Below are 25221 nucleotides of genomic sequence, written 5' to 3' on the forward strand. Positions count from 1 at the left end.
TTTAAATATATAAGTAAATTAAACATAATTAAAGTGTTTTAAATTAATAAATTATGTGATTTTAAGATTTTAAATATGCTCAAGCTTCAAATTAAATTAATTATAAAAAATAAAAAATTGAATTTGGGAATAATTTATTTATTTAGTGTTGATACAACGCGATGGTAATTGCAATTTTTGATATGCTTACGATACAGCATTTTAATATTTTGATATTATAGTCTATATTTATTTTAATTATTATTAAATTACTTGTATTATTTCATTGACATATAAATTAAGTAATTACAGTTATTGTTATATGGGTGGTAAGCCAAAAAATTTATTGCTGGGAATAGCAATTTTAGTATAAGGTTCCTCATAAGCTTTTCCACTTATAAAAAAAAAAATAAAAAGTTTATTGGAAAGTGACATTTATTTTTGTATGATTGTTTGAAGTTAAAATGTTTATGACATTGGCTATTCATCCATATAATAACTATTTCTTTTTAAACAATTTTTGTTTTTTATTATAAATCGAAAACGAATAACTATAGATACTTAAAACATTTACTAAATATTTAAATGATTATTTTCTATGTATGATACAATTTTCAAAAATATTTCATCTCCTAATATTATTAATAGACATTTGTAATTGTAATCATGATTTGTGTTTCAAACATTAAACAAAAATTTCACGACTCTTAAGTTAAATGTTTTTCTTATATTTTATATCATAAATACATTGTATTTTATATCGCGTATTAAAATGTATGTAACTAGAACAGGTTTGTCTTATTTATACAGTGGGTATTAAAATTACATAGCGAAATATGTTATTTGTTAATATTTTATGTGTCACTTTTATACAAAACTCATAGCAGCACGGCACATTACAAATACATTTAACCAGAATTTTTATAAATCTAAGAAAAATTAGCTCGTGTAAAAATTTGTGAATCAAAAAACCAGAAATGATTCAAAAATTAATATTCATTTTTTATAATCCGTGAAACACTATTAAGGGTGCTTGTCAGTTGTCACTCATAATTGTAACAAATGCGATTGTTTTAAGCTTATGATGTAAAAAATTAGAAAATGATAAAATGTTTATTCCGTAGTTTTTATATATTTACTTTTATTTGAAGAAAAATTATTAATTATAAATACTTAATATTTGTGAAATTAAAGATTTAGAATTAGAAACATAAATTTATTATTAAACAAGGATTATGAGAAGTTAATGGTTATTCATTTACAAAGTTTAACATTGACTTTGTATTAGCGGAATTCGATATTTGAAATCAATACTATGCATCTATAAATTTGAATTTTTTTTTAAACGAGTATACGAGTAAATTGTTGTATATAATTATATGGTCATAAAAAATAAATTAAATTAAGAATAACGTGTTATGCTTAAATAATTTATAAACTTAATATAATATAATATTCATAGTTAATAAGTACTTATATGGCTATACTATTATGTTACTTATAAGTTATAACTATAAGGTGTGTTTTTTTATATTTTGAATAGGAATTATCGATTATAATTCAGCTACAGTTGGAAGAAAAATGGAAGTCTAATAATTAAAAGAGTTAGTCAATAATCGGAACAGTAGGAATTTAAAAACAATAGCTCCATGATTAATGTTTATACATGTAAACAGCCTATACATGATGTAAATAATTTGATATTTTTGAGTTTTTTTATTTTAGACAACAAAAATCATTTTAGTTATAGGATGTAGTTACATTAAATATCTCCTGGAAATTGCAAAGTACAGTGTTTCGTGAGGATTTATCTATTGTCATATCTCCAGAAATAATAAAGATATCGTAATTCTGTTTTTTTTATGACTCATAATTTTATTTAATTATTAATAAAACGTTAAAACGTCAACATTTTCAGAGAAATAAACTAAATTATATAAACTAATTAATTAAAAATAAACTATTAAAAAAAAACTACATTAAAATTAAATTAAAATATAAAATACTTGTAGTCATGGCTCCTTTGAGTCTTATAAAAAACAACAGAATTATAATATTTTCATTATATTAGGTGATATTACAATGGGTAAATCCTCACAGGACACTTTTTATATCATTAAAACCCCTTCAAAAGTTAAAATAGATTTATAGGATAGATCAACAAATTTAAAAATTTTAAAAATTATTAAACATTTGTAATAAAATGTTATCAATATTATTGAATACAGTACTTAAGATCATCGATTAAAAACATAGAACGTGAAAATTTTATAGATGATATGTCAATTTTCTTTATTATTGAATAAAAAATGCACTAATGGTAATAGTCAAGAAAATTTAACTTTATATTTAAAATTTTGCTTGGAGCAAAGGATATGTTGTATACAAACCCTTAATATTTTGTGTATTTTTATACATGTATTCACATTCACATGTATATGATTTAAACTAAAAAAAATGATTTGATTTTAACTCTCTTACTAGCTATTTTTGAAACATAGTACTTGTTTTTTTGGGAGGGGGAGGTATATAGGTTATTAATAGTATATTGGATTTAGTTAATACTTTTTTCTAAGGTTAATTGACTAATTAAGCATTTAATTGGAGGTTCTTCAATTCTTCATACATTTTTCTTACAAACATTATTAATCATGTTGAGAGTATTCTTGATTATTTATTATGAGTGTTTGAATGAAGTTAACATTTTGACGAAATCACATTAAAAATAATGATTTTTCGATTGGGTAGAACATGATTAAAAATGGTTCTTATTGGTTAAATATAATTTTTTTTTGATTTGCCAACAATTGTTCTCAATCGTGTTACTAAAAAAATTAAACGTTCTCAATCGTATAACACCTTCTCGATTAATTAAATTACTCAAGTTTTTTGTTTTTATTCAAAAATAGTATTTATCTTAGAAACATGAGATTTTCTGTGAGTTTTCATAATGTTATTTTGTTAATCTTTATTTGAACTTGAAAAACATATATTTCAGTTCATATTCGATATGAGCATAGCGGTTACCTAACTTTATTTTTATGTTGGTAGATACATATTATAATATTATACTACAATAATACAATAATTAATGAGTATGTAGTAGAAAAAATAATTTATCCAATCCACCAATAAATGTTTTATATTATATAAAAAAAAAACATTTATGAGAAGGTTTTTATGAACAACAGAAACATAATTGTTGATAAGATTGGTTTATCGAAAATCTACAAGGTACTTCTGAAAGATTATCACAAAAGCCTGAAAAATCAAGGTAAATAAATATTTTTAGTTATATTAAAAATTCATAGTTAAAGCTATAATAAGTCATTTATTCAAAGATGTTTAAATCAGTTATCAAGAATGTAAAAAAGAATGGTGAATCGTTATAATTTTAAAAATGTACAATATACTATAATATTTATTAATTGTTTCTAATTTCTATAACAATATTGTTATGTTTATTAACAGTTAAGAAAATTAAAATATTAATATATATATATATAACAGTAATCAGTAGGTATTTTATAAAATATCAACGCTGAAACATTTGATCTTGAATATTTTGAAAAATATTAAATAATAATATTCATCTATATGTTTTATTTTTTTGGTTTTAGTATTTTTCTTCTGGATTTACTTACATATTTTGTTTGCAAACAACAATATGATAGTTGATTCGATATTTTTTGAAATGTGTTATGTTTGGCATTTGTGTGTATTTGAACAATAACAGAACTTAATATCACAATATTAAAATAATCGTCTATCATTTATTTTATATTAGAATTATTTATTTTTTTATAAAAATGTTATTATTATTTTATTATTAATATCTTATTATTTTTGTATTTTATTTTTTGTTCACATGATAAGTGGATTATAAATATTAATATTTTTTCCATACAATAAAATAGGATTAAAGAACTATTAAATTTTAATTCAAACTTTAGTGTTAGTGTATAGGAATAGGAACATAAATTGATTAAATATAATAATAATAATAATGCGATAAATATTGCATGATAATGATAATTCAATTTTATTGTTGGATTAGTTGTTATTTTTTATAATCATAAATTACATAAAATCAATATTGTAGTGTCAAATTAACTTCTACATTATACAGTCGTTGATTTGTAATTTTTAAAATCATTTGTAAATTGTTGAATACCTGTAAACATATTTTATGTAAACATTCAATTAAATTTTTTATTACATTCATCTAAATAGATTACTTTATTAAACCGTATTATTATTTTGTAAATATTTATATAGGCGTTGAGATATTTAATATAGTTTTGTCATTGAGTTGAAATTCTGAAAAAATTGTAATTTATAAATATAATAGTTATAGAACATTTTTATTTTAATAAGAATCATAGAAGAATCTAGAGTACAATGTATATGCATATGATGAATAATGATTGATGATGCGTGATATAATGATTTAATGTTTCATTGTATTACATCTGCAAATTATATCGTAATAATGAATAAAAACTATGTTAAAATGCGTAATAATTGTGTTTTTCATTTTTTTCCTTAACGATATTAGTTCTAAAATATAAAAACAATAGCATTAAGTCTTGCAATACAACTGGATAATTAAAATATATTTTAAAATTAATGGTGTTATCAATTTCTGCAATTATTTACTCAATATATTTGTATTATATATCTATAACTATTAACCATTACAATATCTTAAACTAGAACTCTCATTTGGAACAATAGAATAATGTTCACTGTTATATCCATAATTAATGGAGATAAAAATGTTTACAATAATGCTACACCATGAAAGTCAGAATTAAATATTTATAAAGTTAATTATACGCAATATAAATGAACTTGCTTACCGTTGGCATATTTGGTGACCATATTCATCGAAATATGAGCTCCTGAAAATTTAAAATTAGCGTTTAACATAGTATTTAAAGGTGTAAAATAGATTAATAGATTTTATACATAGATTTAAATCAATTTTTTTTTTAATTTCGTTTATTGGTATTCATAATATAATATATGATACAATAATTATTTGGATTATTAAATACCTATCAGTAGACTTCATATTATTGATGCAACACAATGTGCAATGCTTGATTGGAATTGCTTAACTTATTTTATAGAAACCTTTATAACCTGGGACCAACCTATTTCTATCGTATTGTGAGTAGGTAGTGTGTTGGGTGTGTGATCTACCATGCCAACCAGACTAACCGGTATTGAAATGGAGTTATCTTGTCCAACTGCCCCAGTGACCCGACTTGAATAAATAGATCGTAAGTCTGGTCAAAATTCCCAAACAATAATCAGTACATTTATACTAAAATGATTTAATTTATACCGAGATAGTGTTAATTGTTTTTCAAAAGACAAACGAAAAATCATGTTTCCTGGGTTAGTTATGGAAAAAACAAAATTGTAATTTTTATTGTGAAAATTATGTACAAATGCTGACAATATTCACTTAAGAAACTCATACCATATGACGAAGAAACCAATATTATTGCCATTACGAAAAGAACGTAAAGCCATGTTTTCTTGGATTCAATCATTATTGCGATTACTGGTTTCTATAAAACAAATACAAAAATTATTTTGTTTTAAGAATCAATACAAACAATTTATACAAAAATGCTTTGAAAAAATACCATCATGTAATTTACAACTAAGCAACTAATGTATTAAAAAGTTATCATGTATACAGATATTTTGATCATATTTATAAGGTTTGTGAATGTAATTTTAAATTTTTTAATTAAATAATAATATAAATATTAAAATTTAATATTTTCAATTCAATTGTGATTTATCTTGTAGTAAAACCTGAAATACTACGGAAAATACATCTTATTTATTACAATTATTTTTTATAATAGGTACACACAGATATAAAACAACTATTAATCATATAAAAAATTCTTTTGTATATTTTTTACCTTGTATATTTATTTGAATATAATATATACGGATATATATTTTTAAGAAGTGAATACAAGAGTATAGACAAACTCAATTACAATTTTACGTACCCACTACCATACTTTTATACTCTTATTATTATTATTTTTAAAAATTTAAATAACTAAGTTCTGTGTAAATATGAATTGTTTGTATTTAATAAATTAATGATTTTAGTTTGTATTTTGTATATTTATGCGCTTAGTTTCTGTAAAAATTCTTTTATATTATTACAATGTTGATAAATTCAATAACCAATATAAATACATATTATTTGAAACATTTATTTGTTGGTATCTTAGAATTATATATCATTTAAATTCATAATATTCTGTATGAATATATTGAAAGAATTCTCAAGTCAGATACCTATACCAAAAAATAGATACGAGTTGAATAAGTTTTTTAAACTCAATTATTAATTTACATAATAAACAAACGATGAATAAAAATCTAAAATATTTACGTTATAGTAAAAAATATGTCAATTATGAATTTTTTAAGATATGTACGAGTATAAATGATAATAATTTATACTAATTACTAGTAATGAATTGATAATTGCACATTCAAAAAATGAGTTTAAAGAAAACAATAAATAAAAAATGAAATTATATGTATCCTAAAATATTGTGTTTAGTTGTGATTAATAATGATGAAATATAGGTAACTATATAATAATGTATCCTAACTTTTTTAATTAAATAAATTCATATATGATAAGTTTAAAAAAATGATAAATATAATTATCTATCCAATAACAGTGATGTATAATATATTTTTTTACAGTTTATAACAGTTTAGGTTGTTGATTGATTATTATTTATATTATTTATTCGTGTACACAATAATAATAATAGAAGTTTAGTAATATTTAAGTTTAATTTTTAAATATTATTTCTAATGTAATTTGTTGCTTTAATGTAAATCGTGAGGAATAAATTCAGTTAGTATGTAAGTGCTGAATAAAAAATCATTTGGGTATATTTTTTGTAATTTCTCAGCTAACTCAATTATATTTATAAAGAATTCAAAGATGTGTTTTGAATATTAAAATTATAAATTTTAAAAATTATGTTTACGCTGAACTAAATACATGTATCATGTATTTAGTTCAGTGTATGTATAGCCGTAAAATCTATATGTATATTGTATAACCTTAAATAATTTGTCGCTGTAGGCCCTATATAGAAGCCTATATAATATATCTGATATCTAAGCTCTATACTTGTGTCTATAGTGCTTGCATATAAATCCGCCATTATAATGCGAATATTAAATATAAACAATATTATTTAATATTAATAATATTTATATAATTATTTTTCATAATACAAATTATTGTATAATTTTTTATTGGCTTTCAGGGTTAATACCATTACACCTCAACGACTATTGTGATAAATGTGACAACAGTAATACATAAAGTACCCATATGATAAATTGGAACGATCGAATTTGAATATTTATTTAAAATAATAATAAACAACAAATTGTTTATATTTTATTTTATTTTTTTGTATTTTTCTTCTAGATAAACATTATCCTGAAAACAACAATTTGTTATCTACTAGTTTTGGTTAGTTAGTGGAGTGGGTGATGTTTTGTAAGCTGTTATACATTTGTGTCTATTTGAACAAACATCAGCACTTTGTAATATCAAAATATTCAAATAGTTAGATTGCATTTTCATTATTCTAAAGAATTGAAAAATATTGAATATATACAAATTATTTTATGTGAATTTAATTCTTTTAAGCAGTCTTCTCGTTTACGATATTTTAATTATTATTGTATATTATTTGAAAATATTTTGTACATGTTTTTAAAGGTATAAACGGACTATAACGTATTTTTCATACATTAAAATCATTAAAAAAATGTAATACATTATACTATTTACTTCGATCTTTAATGATAATATTTATAGGACATAGGGAGATACATTTTTTTTTTAAATAAAACAGTAGTACGATAAATAATGTTTGATAATTATTATTCATTTTTATTTAATTAAATTTTAAAATATTAATACATTATTGAAATAATTTTTCTATTATAATCATGTATTTTGGTAGTGTCTGGGAAAAGATGTTTATCTCACTAATCAAATAGTTCAAAAACAAAAAACGTAAACACAACAACTTCCGAGCCCTAGAATTTATCACTTCACACTTATATTATTAATTGGATCCTTATTGGTTATTATTATTATTATACAGTAGAAACCGTTTATAATTACACCGGTTGTAATGACCTTAGATTGCAAATTCCGACAAAACTCCTACATTGTATGTACTAATTTGTATAGATTATAATGACGTCTGTATAGTGACTATACGGATATTATGACGGTTATTTTTGATTTTATTGGAAAAAGGTTTTATCTATAATGACATTATTGATTTTATCGAAGGTCTTGTAACAACCGATAAAGCTAATTGTATTGTTTTTTTGTAAATTTATCGTCAGTGTTCCGATATTCATGTACTTGATCGTAATCGTCCTGTGATAAACTGTAAATTGTGTTTGAGTGTTCAATCTTTGCAATATGAATAAACGAAAGCAATTTACAATTGAAAAAAAAGCAAATGTAATTTTCCGTTTAAAAAAGGGTGAAAAAATTCCGTCGTAGCTAATGAATTAAGCGTAGGTCACTTAACAATTTCTAATATATAGAAAGCTCGAGACAAAATAGAACAAATGTTTCAAAACGAAAAATTATCAGTTAAAAAAATTCGAAATTGTATGCATATGGATTTAGACACGGTTTTACTACGGTGGTTTAAAAATCAAAGAAATTTATGCATTCCAATAAATGGACTAATTCTTCAACAGAAGGCCAATGAATTAGCTGAAGGCCTTGATAAGCACAATTTTAATTGTTCCACTGGTTGGATTCAAAGATTTAGATCAAGACATAATATTGTGTTTTCGACAATAAGTGGAGAATCCAATTCGGTCAACATCAAAATAACGCAAAATTGGTTCGTATATATTGCAGATATATATTTTTTTAATTAAAAACGGTTAATACTCTGTTATTAAAAAAAAAAGATTTAATCCAAATTGTAGGTAATTGGTTAGTTGAATCATTAATTAATAATACAATTTTTTTGTTGATGTATAAGACAAAGAAACTGGTACATAATGTTTTGTAATTCCTATTATATTTAGTCAAAATGAAATGCACAGTTCCTGTTTAATAAAAACTAACATTGTACAGGATTTTTATTATATTTGCACAGTAACACACGTCCTAGTGTGTATTTTGTCAAATGATACATAAAATGTGTTAAACAAAATAATTTTTTTATGCACTCGAATTTATTAGTTACAAATAATATTTCGAACTGTTGTAATATTTGAGAGCGCTTCAGGTAATATATTAATTTTTATTATTATATACCAAATTAATATTATTGATATGTAATTTATTATATAATATATTATGTTTGCTACCTAGTCGTGTAATTTCAGAAAAATACTTGATTTTTTCAATTAACTAGGAGTTATGCACTCACACCGTTGCAATAATCAGAAAACTAATCTAGTTATTTATAATTTTTATATTATATAATTTAGTTGTTCTAAAAAATTTAATTTTTGAATTTTGATATGATACTGTAAACAAATTTTGGCAATCTATTCTATTAGAATTATGTTTGACAATTATTTAATTACATTTTTATTCAAATAATTATTAAAAATCACTAAATTTCACTAAATGTTTGTATTATAATTTTCTATATATCGTATAATTTTCATTTTAAGTTATTTTGGTACTTTTTGAGCTATGAATGACAATGAGAAAATTTCTATTTTTTTTTTTTACTAATTTTTTGTTGGGTCAAATTTCTTGGAAATATCTATCAAAATTCCACATAAGTTATTTTTTTTTTTATTTATATAAAAGTACTAAAAATGTATAAATACAATATTTTTTTATATTATTTTTTAGTTTAAATTTTTACAAAATTTATCAAAATCACGAATATGTACAAACTACAAGTATTTTATAGTAAAAATGTATTGAATCTTCAATTTGTATAGCTAAAGTTTTAAAACTTAAAACAATATTCTTCATAGGGAGTTTATAATGGAATTTAAAAATTTAAAAAATACCTATATGAATATAATTATTTTTATATAAATTTAAAGTTCAAATTTGGATGAAATTTATGGGGAACTATAAGTTTAAACAATCAGTTATAATTAAATATTTAAATACATAATATATTACATCCCAAGCTTAATAAATAATAATATACCTTATGATTAAATAATGCTGTTAATATTATTATATAATTTGTAATGACAAGACTTTTTATTTTTATAGATATTTAAAATCTCAATAATGATTCAGTTAAGAAAAACATTTTTTATAGTACTTATGATTGTTATGTTAGCGTTTCGCTTGAATGGCGCAAGCGTATTTGGTAAGTATAAAATTAATAGTATTAATTTATTATTCACAATAAACTTTATTTAGAAAATTATAATATATTATATTATTATAAAAACCATTAGCTTTATTATACTCTATATTTATATTTTATATCATAAAGTTAAATTTTCACTTTCATTTCGTTTAAGAATTTAGATAGAACATAGTTAACAATATTTGACATTATTAAAATTTCAGGAAGTCCAGCAGAAAGTAAAATCTTCCGCGAACACAATATGAACAACAAATTCTTTCTTGGTAAGCGTTGATGTTTCATTTTATTTACTAATATTGATATTTACTTTAAATATGAAAAAATAAAAACTTTATACATTTTTTTTTTTTAATTTTAGAAGTTTTTATTTCTGTATATTTTTATGAATTATGTTGATTTAAATGAATAATTAATAAACTTAAATATTATTAATTAGCTTATTGTAACTTCAGATATTTTCCAAACGTTAAGCAAAACCTTTGAAGACAGTATGCGAAAAGTTTGTTCGGCTTGTGTATGAATAATAAAATGTAAAAATTATATTGCACAAAATATATTTATGTAAGCTATGTAGCTTTTTTTAAATAGAAGTATCTGTTTCTATATTTCCTTACAACTACTTTTCCATTGTTATTTTTAAATAATATTTAAGATAGCGCAAAACGTACGATATTGAAAAAAGAAACACGACTGCGTTTTGTTTTAATAGCTTTGGGTTTATATTATTAAATAACGGTTATCTAACATTAGACTTTATTGAATATGATTAATCATATGTTCGGTTATTTAATAACTAAATAGGCTTCATATAAATTTGAGTCAAAAATAATTTTAATAAAATAAATGTTATTACCTTCTGGTAATATATTTGCTGCTATTAGTTTGAGAAGCACTGATTTAGACTATCTATCCCACCTATATAATCTATCACCTATCTCAACTGAATTACTTATAAATTGTACTTACCTTTACATTGTAAACTGTAAATTTTCTCTTCCAAAACCATTGAAGTAATTAGAATAAGACTTTCACACTTGAATAGCTTATTGGTTTTCTTCAAAATGTTAGGTTTAACCAGAGATATTTGAAGTAAAGTAACCGATCATAAAGACCAGCCGTTTAAATAAAAAACTTGGTTGTTATCAGCAAAGTGCATTATTATAGACAATTAATAATCTTTATGCTACCAACTTTCAATACTATTTAGGATTCTTTTTATTTTATTGATCTATAAGCTTTTAATGTGAATTTAACCTAAGAAGGTCAAAATGAGTAAAAATAGAAAAAATTTCCTAACCGGTATTTGGTGGAAAACTGTACACGAGTGAAGCCAGGTTATTAAGATAGTATAATAAATTAATATATAATACCTAAATTCTACATAGTATATATAAAGTATAATTTATATGTATATTATATGTAGACTGAAATATAGTAATAGCAAAACGTTTCTAGTTCAGCTAGTTAATCAATAAAATAAAATCGTAGAGAGTTGCAGTTATATTTTATTTTAAACAATACGTTATAACTTAAAAATATTAATATTCTCTGTATTTAACTTATATTTGTTTAGGTATATCGTTCAAGATCATTTGTTTTTCTTTAATATTATCCATCATAGAGTGCTAAGTTGTTATAAAATAACCAGTGATAAGTGTGTTTCTTCGGCGGTAAACATATTCATTTTGTCTTAATCACACAATATTAAATAAATGTATTTTTGTATATTTTATTCTGTTTCATACTGATGCGGAGGGTGGTGAATTTCCTAAAAATAAAGTTGCCAATAGGTATATTAATAGTTATATTTTTTAGTAAACAATATATATTTTCAACTAATTGATTGTCTTACTATTTATTTGAATAAACTTGGTATCCATGTTAAGCTCATTGTTGAATCGTATTTTGGATCGTGCTTCAACTGCAATTTTAAATTGAACTATTGAAGTATAAAGTATGTTGTAGGTATGATTATTATAGGTATAATTATAATATATTATGGTAAGAAAAATGAATAATAATAATAATAATAATACATGAATCTTTAGTTTTCTTCTATTATTTTATCTACTAAGAATATAATTTTCTTCTGTATTAATCATCACGTTTTAAAGAAGAAAATATTCTCAGAACTTTGACGAGGGTGGTTTCTAGGCTCTAGTGTGATAACGTTAGAATACATTTATGTTGCAAAAGCTATAGTTTACGTTTAAATATATTTTGTTTATAGTTTTAATTATTCTGAAATGAATAATGATTGCAATTTGAAACTTTTTCAAATACATACACACATATATATATATGTGTGTGTGTATTAGAATGTTGATAAAAGTTTAAAATTTTAATACATTGCTCCTTATAAGTTTTTCTTACAGATGAATTCAAAAATATCGAAAATACGTAAAGATAGCTTTTATTAAAAGATTATTAATTTATATTTTAATAAGAATGGATATTTAAATGAAAAATTACAATTTTCTTCAAACCTTGACAATTATGTCGTACTTTAATAAATGTTGATTGTAGTGAATAAAAACATTTTATCATTGCTAATAAAAATATTTAGATTCATTTTTAGCTATATTTTTATCACGAATCTATTCAGACTATTCCAAACGGTACTAATCTATAAATGATATGCTAATATTCTATGTTTCCGTCGTTCGGCGAAATTAAAAAATTGCTTAATATTTAGTATACTATAAGCAATAGTATAAAATATCAAGTTAATAAATTTTCATTAGAATATTTATATGGCAATTATTTTTCGTATTTGAAATACATTTAACATTAAGAACATCTTTAGAAATGTTAACGATGTGGCTATTTTTCACTACGTTTTTAATGAAGTATAATAAAATATACAAATATAATACTCACGGAAATTCACGCCGTAGAATAAGATACAAATCAGAATTTTTTTAATCCAAACATTTTTGATGATGAATTCTGTATCTGTAAACTATATTCGCTTTATATTTTAATCATGGGAATGCATTAAAGTTAAACAATATTATACGTTATATATGTTACGGTAAATTATGTACATGAAAATTACGTAATTAACCGGGAATTATCGTAAACATATATACAAAATGGAGATTTTCGATATTCACCGGTTAATTGCGATATTTACCAAACAAATTGGTAAATATTGTGTATAATACCTACTAAAATTCGACTATAACACAACTTTTATGTTTTTCTGCTGTACAGTGTTAGATTAGGTAGATTTCTAGTATCTAAAAATATGTTTTTGCGCAAGATATCTGATAATCATTACCTAAAGATTAAAGGTATAAGTAATCGATAATCAAGTCCAGTATGAAGTTTTATCTTATAATTAGAAAAACCAATATAATTAATTGTATAAATGAAGTAGGTATAAGAATAAATTACACTAGTCTGTGTTGAAGACACTATCGTAATTGTCATTTGGCGTATATGTTGTTTAGCGTATTGTTTTTTCGTATTAATAACTTATATATACATTTTTTCTTTTTTTTTTTTTAAAGGAAATATTTTATTTTATTTAATATTTAAAAATGGATGAAAACGTTATGAAGAAAAAATTTGATGATATTATATCTTCTATAATTACACAAAAACGTGATGACAACAAAGTATTTTTAAGTTCATATGAATACGACTGTCGTTTGAAATTAAAAACATCAAAGTTGGCTTTAAATACAATTGGTATGAAGAAGACAATAAAAGATTATAGAATAGTACGTAAATTCGATATTTTAACTATGAATGGAAAAGATAAACTCATCAAACCTGTAATTAATGATACCGTACTATACTATGTGACAAACGATGAATTATTTGGTATTCTTCATTCGACTCATTCCGCAATTGGCCACGGTGGAAGAAATCGAATGAGCGCTGAGCTTAAAATGAAATATTGTAATATTACAAATGAAACAAAAATGGTACATTTAAGTCTTTGCGTATACTGTCAAAAAAAATCATCCAATCCGAAAAGAGGACTGATTTCAAAACCAATTTTACATAATGTCTTTAACTCTCGAGCACATATCGATTTGATTGATATGCAATTACAGTGTATTAATAATTTCTGTTTCATAATGAATTATCATGATCATCTTACAAAATTTGTTGTGTTAAAACCTTTGATAAGCAAACGCGCGGAAGAAATTGCTCACAACCTATTCGACATTTACACAACATTTGGAGCTCCGGTTATATTACATTCGGATAATGTGCGTGAATTTGTGAACTCAATAATAACTGAATTACATTTAATGTGGAGTGACGTTAAAATCGTCCACGGAAAACCTCGGCATAGCCAAAGTCAAGGTTCCATAGAAAGGGCAAACAGAAATGTAGAAGACATGCTTGCCACTCGGATGGCACAAAATAATATAAAGGACTGGCAAAATGGCTTGAAATTTATTCAATTTCAGAAAAATCGCGCTTTCCATTCAGGCACTAATTTATATTATAATTAACTTAACCTATTTATACTTAAATCAAGTTTAAATTTTGTTTTTCTGTACATGGTAGTTTGCATACCTATAATTTTTACTATATTAATATTAAATATATTATTATGTATTATTATTATTATATAGGTATTGGTAGATCACCGTATGAAGCGATGTTCGGATGTCTTACAAGAGTAGGATTAGCCTCAATTGGTATTCCAACAAATGAAATTGAAAGTTTGTGTACTGAGGAGGATATAAAATAGTGATGAAAACACTGAAAATATTTCAAGTCTAAGTGATGAATATCGTAAAAATTTTATTAAAGATGAAGCAAAACTTGGTTTGATTTTTTTATATAATTTTTCTCGTTAAATACAATTAAAAACATTTAAAATATTTTAGTTAACGAGTGTCAAAACAAAATAATGAATGAACGAAAAAATCAGTCTCATATTTGTAAAAACAAGCGGAAAATATGTTAAAGTCATCACCATCTCGATTTGATCCACTCGAAATAGGTTCAACCGTCAGAGTATATATACCAGATGTAGATCGTGCTCGCGGAGCTCCGCGTAATTTATTAGCGGTCGTTATACATGTCGAAAATGATCTTTACAAATTATGTGAGTACCCACATATAATTGCGGGGTATCCCCGTACCACTCCACTCCGCGCATCTATAAACTTTAAATACTTATAACCCATAAACTAGTAAACTACTCGCCCTAAATTTCATTTTTATGTATAAAAATACTCAGAAAATTATTTTACTTTGGAATATGAAATGAAAACTATGTTGTCATTCAAAAAAGTAAAAAACTTAACAAATATAATTTTTTAATAAAAACGTTGTTTTTTTAACAACTTGAAACTATGTAAAAAAATGTTTTTGAAAACATGAAAACTTTTTAAAATAATGAGTGTTTTATGATAAAAGAATCACTCAATATCGTAATTTTATATATTTTTGTTTAATAGTGAATAAATATATTTACATTTCCAAACATGATTAATAAGTTTGCATAATTTGATTATTAAATACAATAAAAAACAATTATCAATTTTGTCAAATTCTGGTTTTTCTACGTTTAATTCTAATTTTTATTTATTTATTTTTTGTTTTTCCCAGTAAATATTTTGAAAATTACTAAGATTTTTTTTATTTTGACCTCATCAAAATATAAACTAGATCCAATTAACTATCATAAATCAACTCAAAATTGAAGATGTAATTATTATTTTTTCAACAACCAATCGTGTATATTTTATTAAATATATATATTATACAAAACAAAAATACTCCCATCTTTGTAAAATCAATACATTTTTCAATGATAAGCACAAAATCTAAGAATGATTTTCGTATTTAAAAATAAATTAATAAACACATATAAAATATAAATTTTATATTTATGTATAAGTATATATTTGTTTAATAAAATAGTTCAATTGAATATAATACTTACCAAAAATTCAACATAAATTGACGGGTTTCAAATATTTGATATAATATTGGGTGTAAAATGAATAAGTGTTTAAACTTCAACGACGATAATATATATTGTAACACGATTTAAACATCAAAACACTTTTAATATACCACGTTAATACTACGTCATACAACATTTTTAACTGAGCAGTTGTAAGACTGTATAAATATTACGTATGATGTATAGTTTTTCTTATTAATGCTTCTCTTTTAATACTTTAATATCTATTTAGTTTGAATATTCGATTCAAAAACAAGAATAAAATTTAAAATAACCTACTAGAAAACATGACTACTAATCAATATCACGTTAAATTAAAATAATAATATGTAAAGTTTGCGTTGTGAATCACTGTGTAAAATATTACTTTTGAATATTTTTATATGGTTTCAGCTATATATTTAAATATTATATCACTGAGGAATGTTTGAAGTTAAAAATAGTCTATTTTTTTAGACAAATGTAAATTTATAAAAAATCTGAATGGAGACACCACTAAATATTCGTACTTAATATTAATCAGCATTAACCTACTATAATATTATAACATAGTATTGCCAAATATATTTATTCATAAAATAAAAAAGTTTATATAATTAACAATATTCCATAACTGATAACTAGTATAGTAGAAAAAAGGAATATTATTAAGAAAAACAGCTATAAAAATAATATTAAACTATGTATTATTTACACTTAAAGTATTCTTTGATACTTTTTTAAAAACAAGATATGTACATTGTATTTTTTTGATTTTAAGTAAAGTAAAACATAACAATAAAATATATTATTTTAAATGATAATTATTATATCATATAGTTAAATATATATAATAGTATTTATACATAATAACCATGATAATCGATATTAATAAACTAAATGTAGATAGGTAATTAAAAAAAAAAAAAAAATGGAAGCAAAATTGTACAACTTTTTGACTAGATAATATTATCATTATAATGTTCTTATTTACATGACGTATAGTTTACAGCGTATGCTATCTTGAGCACTATTGTTCATTGGTATCGAAATGTGTGCAACCGTGTATTATGCATTAGTATCGATGTATGGATAGGAAGTATCGATGATGGAAAAATCTGCTCCACAAAACGATTACATTTTCCAGTATTATATTATGGGTGATATGATGTAGGATCTTCATAAAAATAAATTACTGATTTATCATCAAATTCCTCGTTCACACCTGAAACATAAATTATTTCACATAAGATGATGGTGGTGAAAACTACACAAAACACCGTATATATCGCATAACGAGTAAAAAATATTAATTTTTTTTTCTATATAATTTAGATATTTCAGAAACAACGACAAATTATTTCAATATTATGAATAGAACCTACCGTAGTATATATTATATGACATTCACCGTAGCGCAACACAATCGGTTAAATCATTTGATCCAGTTTTCCTTGATCATGTCGGCCGCTTTCTCACCGATCATGAATGTTATCGCGTTGGTATGACCGCCCGGTATGAGTGGTATGATAGACGCGTCCACTACCCTGAGCCCTTTAACGCCGAGCACCCTTAACTTTGGATCGACCACGGCGTCCGGGTCTGAAGCCGGTCCCATCTTGCACGTGCCCACCTGGTGGTGAAGGTTGGTGGTTAACTGCCCGATGGAACATCCCCAATATGCGTCTGACCCGAACGGTTCGTGTTCACAGCCCGGGAACGGCACTGACAACAGCGTAGATCCGTATTTTTGGAAGGCTTGGGTTTTGCTTATCGCGATGGCCTGCAATATGATTACCAGATGATGTGAAAAATAAAAAAATTAAAATTAAAACAAATGTTAAGAAATTTTTTACTATAGTTGTATATTATTATGATCTATGGAATCACATTTAGAATTTCAGTTTTTTAGTAATATAAAACAAACGTTTTTATTTTAAATTGTTTTTTAATTTTGATTGAACGCAATGATGTACCTCTATTGCCTATATGTTACGCCGTACAATAAATTGTGTTTATACATTAACTGATAGTATGTAGTTTAACTGGGAGATCGTCTTGGCACAAATAATAGTGTATTATTGTAAAAAATTACTTTCGTCATTACATCTGAAAATTTTTGGCACAAATAATAGTGTATTATCGTAATAAATTACTTTCGTCATTACATCTGAAAATTATTTTAAAAGAACTATAAGTTTATTGAATGATAGATTTTCTAGTACACTTTTAAAATGTTTTCATTTGTAAGAAAGTTTAGTTGGTGATAACGTGGACCAGAATCTGTTTTAATTGCTAAAACTATTAATAAATAAAATAAAAGTATCTATTTTTATATTTTAGGGGAAATTTAAATTTGACTTTTTGGTTACTTTATATTATTTTAGAATAAGTAATTTAAATAATATTTTTGCGTATACAATTTTTTTAAATTTAATTCAAACGAGTAAAATAAAATTTGTTTCTTTTCAATAGTTATAAAATATGTTATCTGAAAATATAAAAATATTCACGAGTAAACATAAATTAGTGCTTATAATATATTGGAAATTCAAAAATTACTTATCTATGGGTAAGAAGAAAAAGTGTGATTTTATCTTGTATTATGTTGCAACTAACTTGGAAGGTCGCACCTATTTAGAAAATATTGTTAAACATCAGTTATATTAATTCACTCACAGTGTAATTATAGTAACTATGTTACGAGTATATTGCTAATTCAATAATCATTTAAAATTACATTTACAATTGTAACAGTAAAATTTCAAGGTGTTATTTGGTTAGTGTTACACGGTCAATATTTTGTATAAATTCGTTATGAAAATGTATAATATGAGTCACAAACCATTCTTCAAATAACTATTATAAAGAATAAATGCTACTTATGTGTTAAATTAATAATAATAGTTATAAATTATTACTAAAGTCACTTAACACGTATGTCGTATAGTTATAATTTATTTTATGATTTATGATGAGTATCATACATTTGTAATAAACTGTTGACTTTCAAATTTAAAGATTAATGTAACAATAATATATTTATAATTAATACATATTTTATAAATTTACATAAAATAATATTATGAATAAGATAATTGAAAGACCTTAAACATTTACTTTAAGCAATTGATTTGTAGTTTGAATACAATACGTTCATTTTAAATTAATAAAATGTAATATTTTAATTTTAAAGCAATACAGGATGTATTAATTATCAAAAAAACGATTGATGTATTTATTTATTTATGCGTAATTTAAATTTTACAATAATTTTATAATTTTTGAATTAGGCAATAACAATTTATTATAGACAATAATTAAGTGTAATGAATATAAAAAAGAAAAAAGAGTTATTTATTTTATATTTAATGATTTTTACAAAACTACTATTATTATTTCTAAACGTTGAAATATTTAATTTTGAATAATAATTTTAAAGTAACAAAGAAAATGAAAACAATTTTCATAATACATGTTTAGATTTATTGATAAATGATTTAATTGATACCTATTAAAATGAAATGATAAACATTAGGTTTTGTAACATATTATAAATACTCGTGTAAACGTTTGTTTAAATTACAAAATAATAGTTTACTTAAGTAGAATTACGTTAAAATATAAATAAACCATAGTTATTGAAAAATACGCTTGTTTAATTAATTATGATTTAGTCCTATTCTATAAAAACATAGACGATAACTCGCTAATGGTAATTAGTAGGTACATTTATAAAGAAAACTGAAAAATGAATAAAAGACAAATTTTTAATTAACTGATAATATTGTAATTGTAAATATAGTCATCATAAAAATTTGGAAATGTATTAAGAGATACATATATTTGCATAGATAACTTTGAAGGACAAACAAAATAATTTCAATAAATATAAAAACAGTATAAAATAATTTAAGTTTGTTGTTTGAGCCCAGTCTGTATGTATATATTTATGTTTTTAAATCCTTTATAGTTGTCGAAAAACTTATTGTGGTGGTTTAAAAAAAAATTGAATGACATTGATCATTATCGTATTTATATAAATTATCGTAATTATCGATGATGGCAGAATGTATATATACTGTTTATTAGCATTCGCGAAAAAGATAATTATAAATCATATATATTATTTCATATGAACATTGAAGTCATAGTTAATAGACATGGTCGTTTGGGTCGCAAACAGTTTGAAAACCGCAGTCGTGATCGCCCGACGAAACTATTGCGAAACAAATTAAGCACCTATAATAACGTCGTATATTATTATTACAACAAATATGACATTAATATATCACGCGAGTAGGCTGGTATATGATCATCTCCTGTTTAAATAAAAAGACGCGGTGGCGTATCTGCTCATCATAAAAAAAATTACCAAGCATGCTCCTTTGCAGAATATCATCTACTTGAACTTTACTAGAAAAAACAATTATTTATTTTAATTTGAAGGATTTATGTTGATATTGTCATAGAATAATCTTTAAATAGTGTAAAAAACTAAATATTTGAAAATATATAGTCTTACGACGGATACTAAATAGTAAAAAATCCAAAAAATTATGGTTTAAATACATTTATTATGAAACGAATACGAGAACGTAAGCATGCTTGGCGAATGATCCCGAATGATTTAATAGGCCGACTTGACCGGGGGCTGCAGTCATGTGGGTGTGCAACAACCACGAGAAATTTCATAACGATATAGCCGAGTAAAAACAGCGTGACCGTAAGTAAAGCTTGTCGTCCGGTCAACGGGTTTTCGATTTCATTCTTTTCCCACTATGCGTACAACTCGGATGATATGTTGTATGAACTATCATAATAATAATAATAATAATATTATTATTATTATATTAATATATCTATCGTCGTTGACCGCGTATTATATGTCAAGTCGACCAACACCGGTTAAGTTTATATATTTGTACAAAAAAGACAAGATAAGACTGCAGCAGACGCGTCACTCCGCGGCATTGCCTCCGGTTTATCGAAATCGTCGTCGTCGGGCTGCGCATAAATTATTATTTGCACTAGCTAATGGAAATAGGTAGGTAGATGTTATAATAATACGCGTATATTATATATTATATTTTATAGGTATGTGCGAACGAGTTAGTAGTATATTTGTGCAGACGAACCGTCAAACGATTTCATTGCCCTCCGTCGACAAACAGGTTTTATTATTTATAATATAATATTATTATTATTTGATAGTATGCACAATATTGAATACCATTTGTTGTAGTACAAGTATGGGGTAATGATGTCTGGTATAAAAGTGTGTGGAAATATTGTGGCATATACGGTTTGAGTATAAATGTATTTCGCTTTTTTTTTCTACGCTGACACTAAACAACTTATAGTAGACCTACGGGAGTAAAAGTTGATTTTTAGTCTTTTTGGTTTTACTCCGTACCTACTATTAACCAATATTTTATTTTATTACATTAATAATTTGACAAAAACGACAGAATAAAATACGCGAGCGTATGTTGTAAATATTTACGATTTTTCAAAAAAACAGTTTTTAGATGCCTTATTATTTATAATTATATTGCAATGTAGTACTATAATAAGTAATATACTATTAAGTATGTTAAGTATGCCAAGTAACTACTATCTAGTAAAAATTTTAAATTTGTTAAATTGTTAAATCTGGGTAATTAGGACATGAAATTGCAACAAAAACTACATGTATTTCCTTATATTTGACATTTTAGTTGAAGAGACGATAAATTTTGATTTATTTTTTGCAACATTAGAAAATACAAATTATCGCTATGCAGGTATCGGGACATAAAAATAGGACGAACATTTAAATAAATAAAAAAACTGTTGTTACCCCCCTCTCGACCAAAATAAAATGCATTTAAAAACTAATACATTTTGTTTTAAATAATACATTTTTACATATCAATACAATGTACTGATAATATAAATAAAGTTTAAATAATATTTATTATTTATAATAGTTATACTGACAGATATCTTTAATATTCATGAATTTGAATTTTTTGTTTATACGACTTTTTTAGTTCGAATATTTGATATCATTGTTTATAAATAGTATTAAAAATATTAGTTTATAATGCATTTAGCATGCTTCATGTTTATCACTAATTTCAATCGGCAATCCTCGTTAAATGAAAATTATTATTTGTTATTTATATTTTCGGTTTACAATATTAAATATGAAACCATTTTATGTTTGTTTCGTGTAGTGTTTTTTTTTTTAAATAAAAAATGTAATAATATGGAAAAAAATGGGATGAAAAGCGTCCTGTTCGTAGTTTACCGAATTTACGGGAGATTATGATTAAAAAAGAGACAATTCCATATGAAACGGGACACATGGTCACAATCGCATATAGCACAAATCGATAAATATACACTATAAATTGATTCTAACGTCAATAATAATATCATACTTCTTGTTCTACCATTTATTAACGTCAAACGTACATCAAATTTACAGAAGTATTACATGTAATTATAATGTGATCGATTCTATAAATCCAAACGATATTGAAATTAAAACGTACCGACTTTATCTATTATGCATTGTTGCCTTTAAGCATACCTGTTTTATGCCTTCGACGAGCACGTCGCGGTCATGAGGGTCGGACAGGTATCCGGGGAAAAGCAGCGGCGCGTGAAACGGGTTGGTCGATCGCAACATGACTCTGCCGCGGCTGCGGGGCCGTAGCAGTATGGGCACTAGGCCCCAAGCGTCTCGGCCACGGAATCCGCCGTACACCCGTTCGTAGAAGTCTTCGCGCATGCCGAACAAGCGGTGCAACGAGCCTCCCGTGTCGCCGGTCAGAGCTCCGGGCCCGAACACCAGTTCCATGTCGGGCATCACGGACCCGTTGGTCGCGTACCGCGTAGCAGTGAACGCGACCGCCTCGGCACCACCGGGCACGGTCAGCGGACCATCGCCATTTAAGGCGTACTGGACCAGGTACTTGGGGTGCCGGTACCGGCTCTCGACGATGGTCACCGACTGGTTGACCAGGAACACCAACCCGGCCATGGACACGTGGTCCTGCAGGTTGTAGCCCACTGGGAGGTCGCTGACGACGGGCACGCCGATTTTGGTCAAGTGTTCGGCCGGGCCCACGCCGGACAACATGAGCAACTGCGGCGAGTTTAACGCCCCGGCGCACAGTATCACCTCTTTTCGGGCGTACACCGAGGAGGTTTGACGATTCCTGACGAACCGCACGCCGTACGCGCGCTTCGTGCCGGGATCGATGAGCACCTTGGTCACGGTCGTCCGCTTGGCTACGGTCAGGTTGGGCCGGTGCCGGATCGGCCGCAGGAACGCTTTGGACGCGCTGCACCGTGTACCGCGGTCTGTCGTGGCCAGCACGTACGAGAAACCCAGCGGCCGCGGACCGTTGTAGTCGACGGGTGTCTCGTAGCCCAGCTCGCGGCCGGCGCGCAGGAACGCCGGTCCCAGTGGCGTCTTCCACGGTGGCTCCTGCACCTTGAGGTACCCACCGCGGCCGTGCAGGTGCGTTGCCATCGACGACGCGGCGACCCGTCCGTTTTCCAGGTCCTCCGATTTCTTGAAGTACGGCAGCACGTCCTCGTAACTCCAACCGCTGTTGCCCAGCCTGGCCCAACGGTCGTAGTCCTCTGGCACGCCCCGCGTGTACATCATGTAGTTGATGACGCTCGTGCCGCCCATCACTTTGCCCCGCGGCCACCGGCACTTGCGGTCCTCCATCGCGCCGCACACGCCGTCCTGCGGTTCGGTCCGGTAGTCCCAGTCGAATCCCGTGCCGATCAGGTAGCTGACCAGCAGCGGCACGTCCGTCATGGCGTTCTCCTCGCCGCCGGCCTCGATCAGCAGCACCGTCCAGCCGCCCACCTCGGTCAGCCGGTTGGCCACCACCGAGCCACCGGAACCGGCGCCCACCACCACGAAGTCGTACTGCCGGCCTATGTACGGCGCGTCCGGCACAGCGTCCACCGGTTCCGGAGCTATCGTCCGGTAGTACTCGACCACCGCCTGGAAAACCGTGTACGCCATACCGTGGCCGGGTCGGGCCGACATTAGCGCCACCACGACCAGCACTGCCGCCGCGTGCCGAAGCGCTATGGTTGGATTCATGTTGTCCGCTTCGCGTTGCGCAAAACTATTTACGACGACGACTACAATAATATGTGTGCATTCGACGACAACTGACCAACAGTCGCCTGTACGGCGGTCGTGGTCGAAGCACCGTGAGCGAGAACGGACGAAGGCGTTGCGAACGCGCCGCCAGACCGCGGAGGTTTGTCAGCGACACCGGTATGCGCGGACGGACGGACGCTCGATCGGGTTCGTTCCCGAGCAGACGCGTGTCGCTCCGCGTTTTCAAGGTCCTCCGGAGTATAGTGATATACTGTACCTACACTTCTACCATATTGTTATATCGCTTTAGTTTACACTACCACTCTGCAAGTGGCGCCGGTCGTTAAAACATTCCGTTCGTGCCCCCTCCCCCCGCCCCCGTGGCTGTTTGCGTTCCCCTTGAAATGCTTTCGCCGCGACCGACACTTCGTAGGGCCAAAACGCGACATAGGCAATTATAATGCAATAATACGCCGATCGTGTTGTACACATTTTAAATACGCTAATGCGACGATTTCTCTGTTTGTAGATCGGCAGGTATTATATATGTATATATCATATTATAAATATGGATCGGCGTATATATATATATATATATATCTATGTGTGACATCGAACAATGCTGATGATGAATAACGATATTATAATATCATATTCTCGACACACGCGTAAGGTACTGCACACGGAGAATCGTCGATTTGCGTGCGTGAAGATCATCGAGCTTTACGATATTATTGGGATGTGTACACAAAAGTTGTGTATCTTAAACATCATATTATATTACA

At 27.0% G+C, this 25221-nt stretch overlaps 2 protein-coding genes across 2 annotated transcripts; one reads left to right on the forward strand and one right to left on the reverse strand.

The window, feature by feature from the left end:
• The first annotated feature begins 11991 nt into the window (after positions 1–11991).
• Positions 11992–15281, forward strand: LOC113552505 (KRAB-A domain-containing protein 2-like). The gene is made up of 5 exons (XM_026955373.1): positions 11992–12181; positions 12278–12356; positions 13907–14849; positions 14990–15185; positions 15248–15281. Exons 3-4 carry the CDS (start codon positions 13937–13939, stop codon positions 15106–15108), a joined length of 1032 nt encoding a protein of 343 aa, XP_026811174.1. The 5' UTR covers positions 11992–12181; positions 12278–12356; positions 13907–13936; the 3' UTR covers positions 15109–15185; positions 15248–15281.
• Positions 15282–17228: 1947 nt separating this feature from the next.
• Positions 17229–24694, reverse strand: LOC113553957 (glucose dehydrogenase [FAD, quinone]-like). The gene is made up of 3 exons (XM_026957564.1): positions 22895–24694; positions 17700–18097; positions 17229–17539 (listed from the first exon to the last, which is right to left on the reverse strand). The coding sequence occupies exons 1-2, from the start codon at positions 24431–24433 to the stop codon at positions 17750–17752; spliced, it is 1887 nt and encodes a 628-aa protein (XP_026813365.1). The 5' UTR covers positions 24434–24694; the 3' UTR covers positions 17229–17539; positions 17700–17749.
• Positions 24695–25221: the final 527 nt, after the last annotated feature.

Source organism: Rhopalosiphum maidis, chromosome 2, assembly GCF_003676215.2.
Source record: "Rhopalosiphum maidis isolate BTI-1 chromosome 2, ASM367621v3, whole genome shotgun sequence".
NCBI lineage: Eukaryota > Metazoa > Arthropoda > Insecta > Hemiptera > Aphididae > Rhopalosiphum > Rhopalosiphum maidis.

What these genes read in the sequence shown, in the direction of transcription:
- LOC113553957 (XM_026957564.1), bottom strand. Translation starts at nt 24,433, where the DNA reads ATGAATCCAACCATAGCGCTTCGGCACGCGGCGGCAGTGCTGGTCGTG. An exon ending in TCGTCGAAGGCATAAAACAG is followed by an intron (nt 18,098 to 22,894) that starts GTATGCTTAAAG and finishes ATCATATTGCAG; the next exon opens with GCCATCGCGATAAGCAAAAC.
- LOC113552505 (XM_026955373.1), top strand. Translation starts at nt 13,937, where the DNA reads ATGGATGAAAACGTTATGAAGAAAAAATTTGATGATATTATATCTTCT. An exon ending in CGCTTTCCATTCAGGCACTA is followed by an intron (nt 14,850 to 14,989) that starts ATTTATATTATA and finishes ATTATTATATAG; the next exon opens with GTATTGGTAGATCACCGTAT.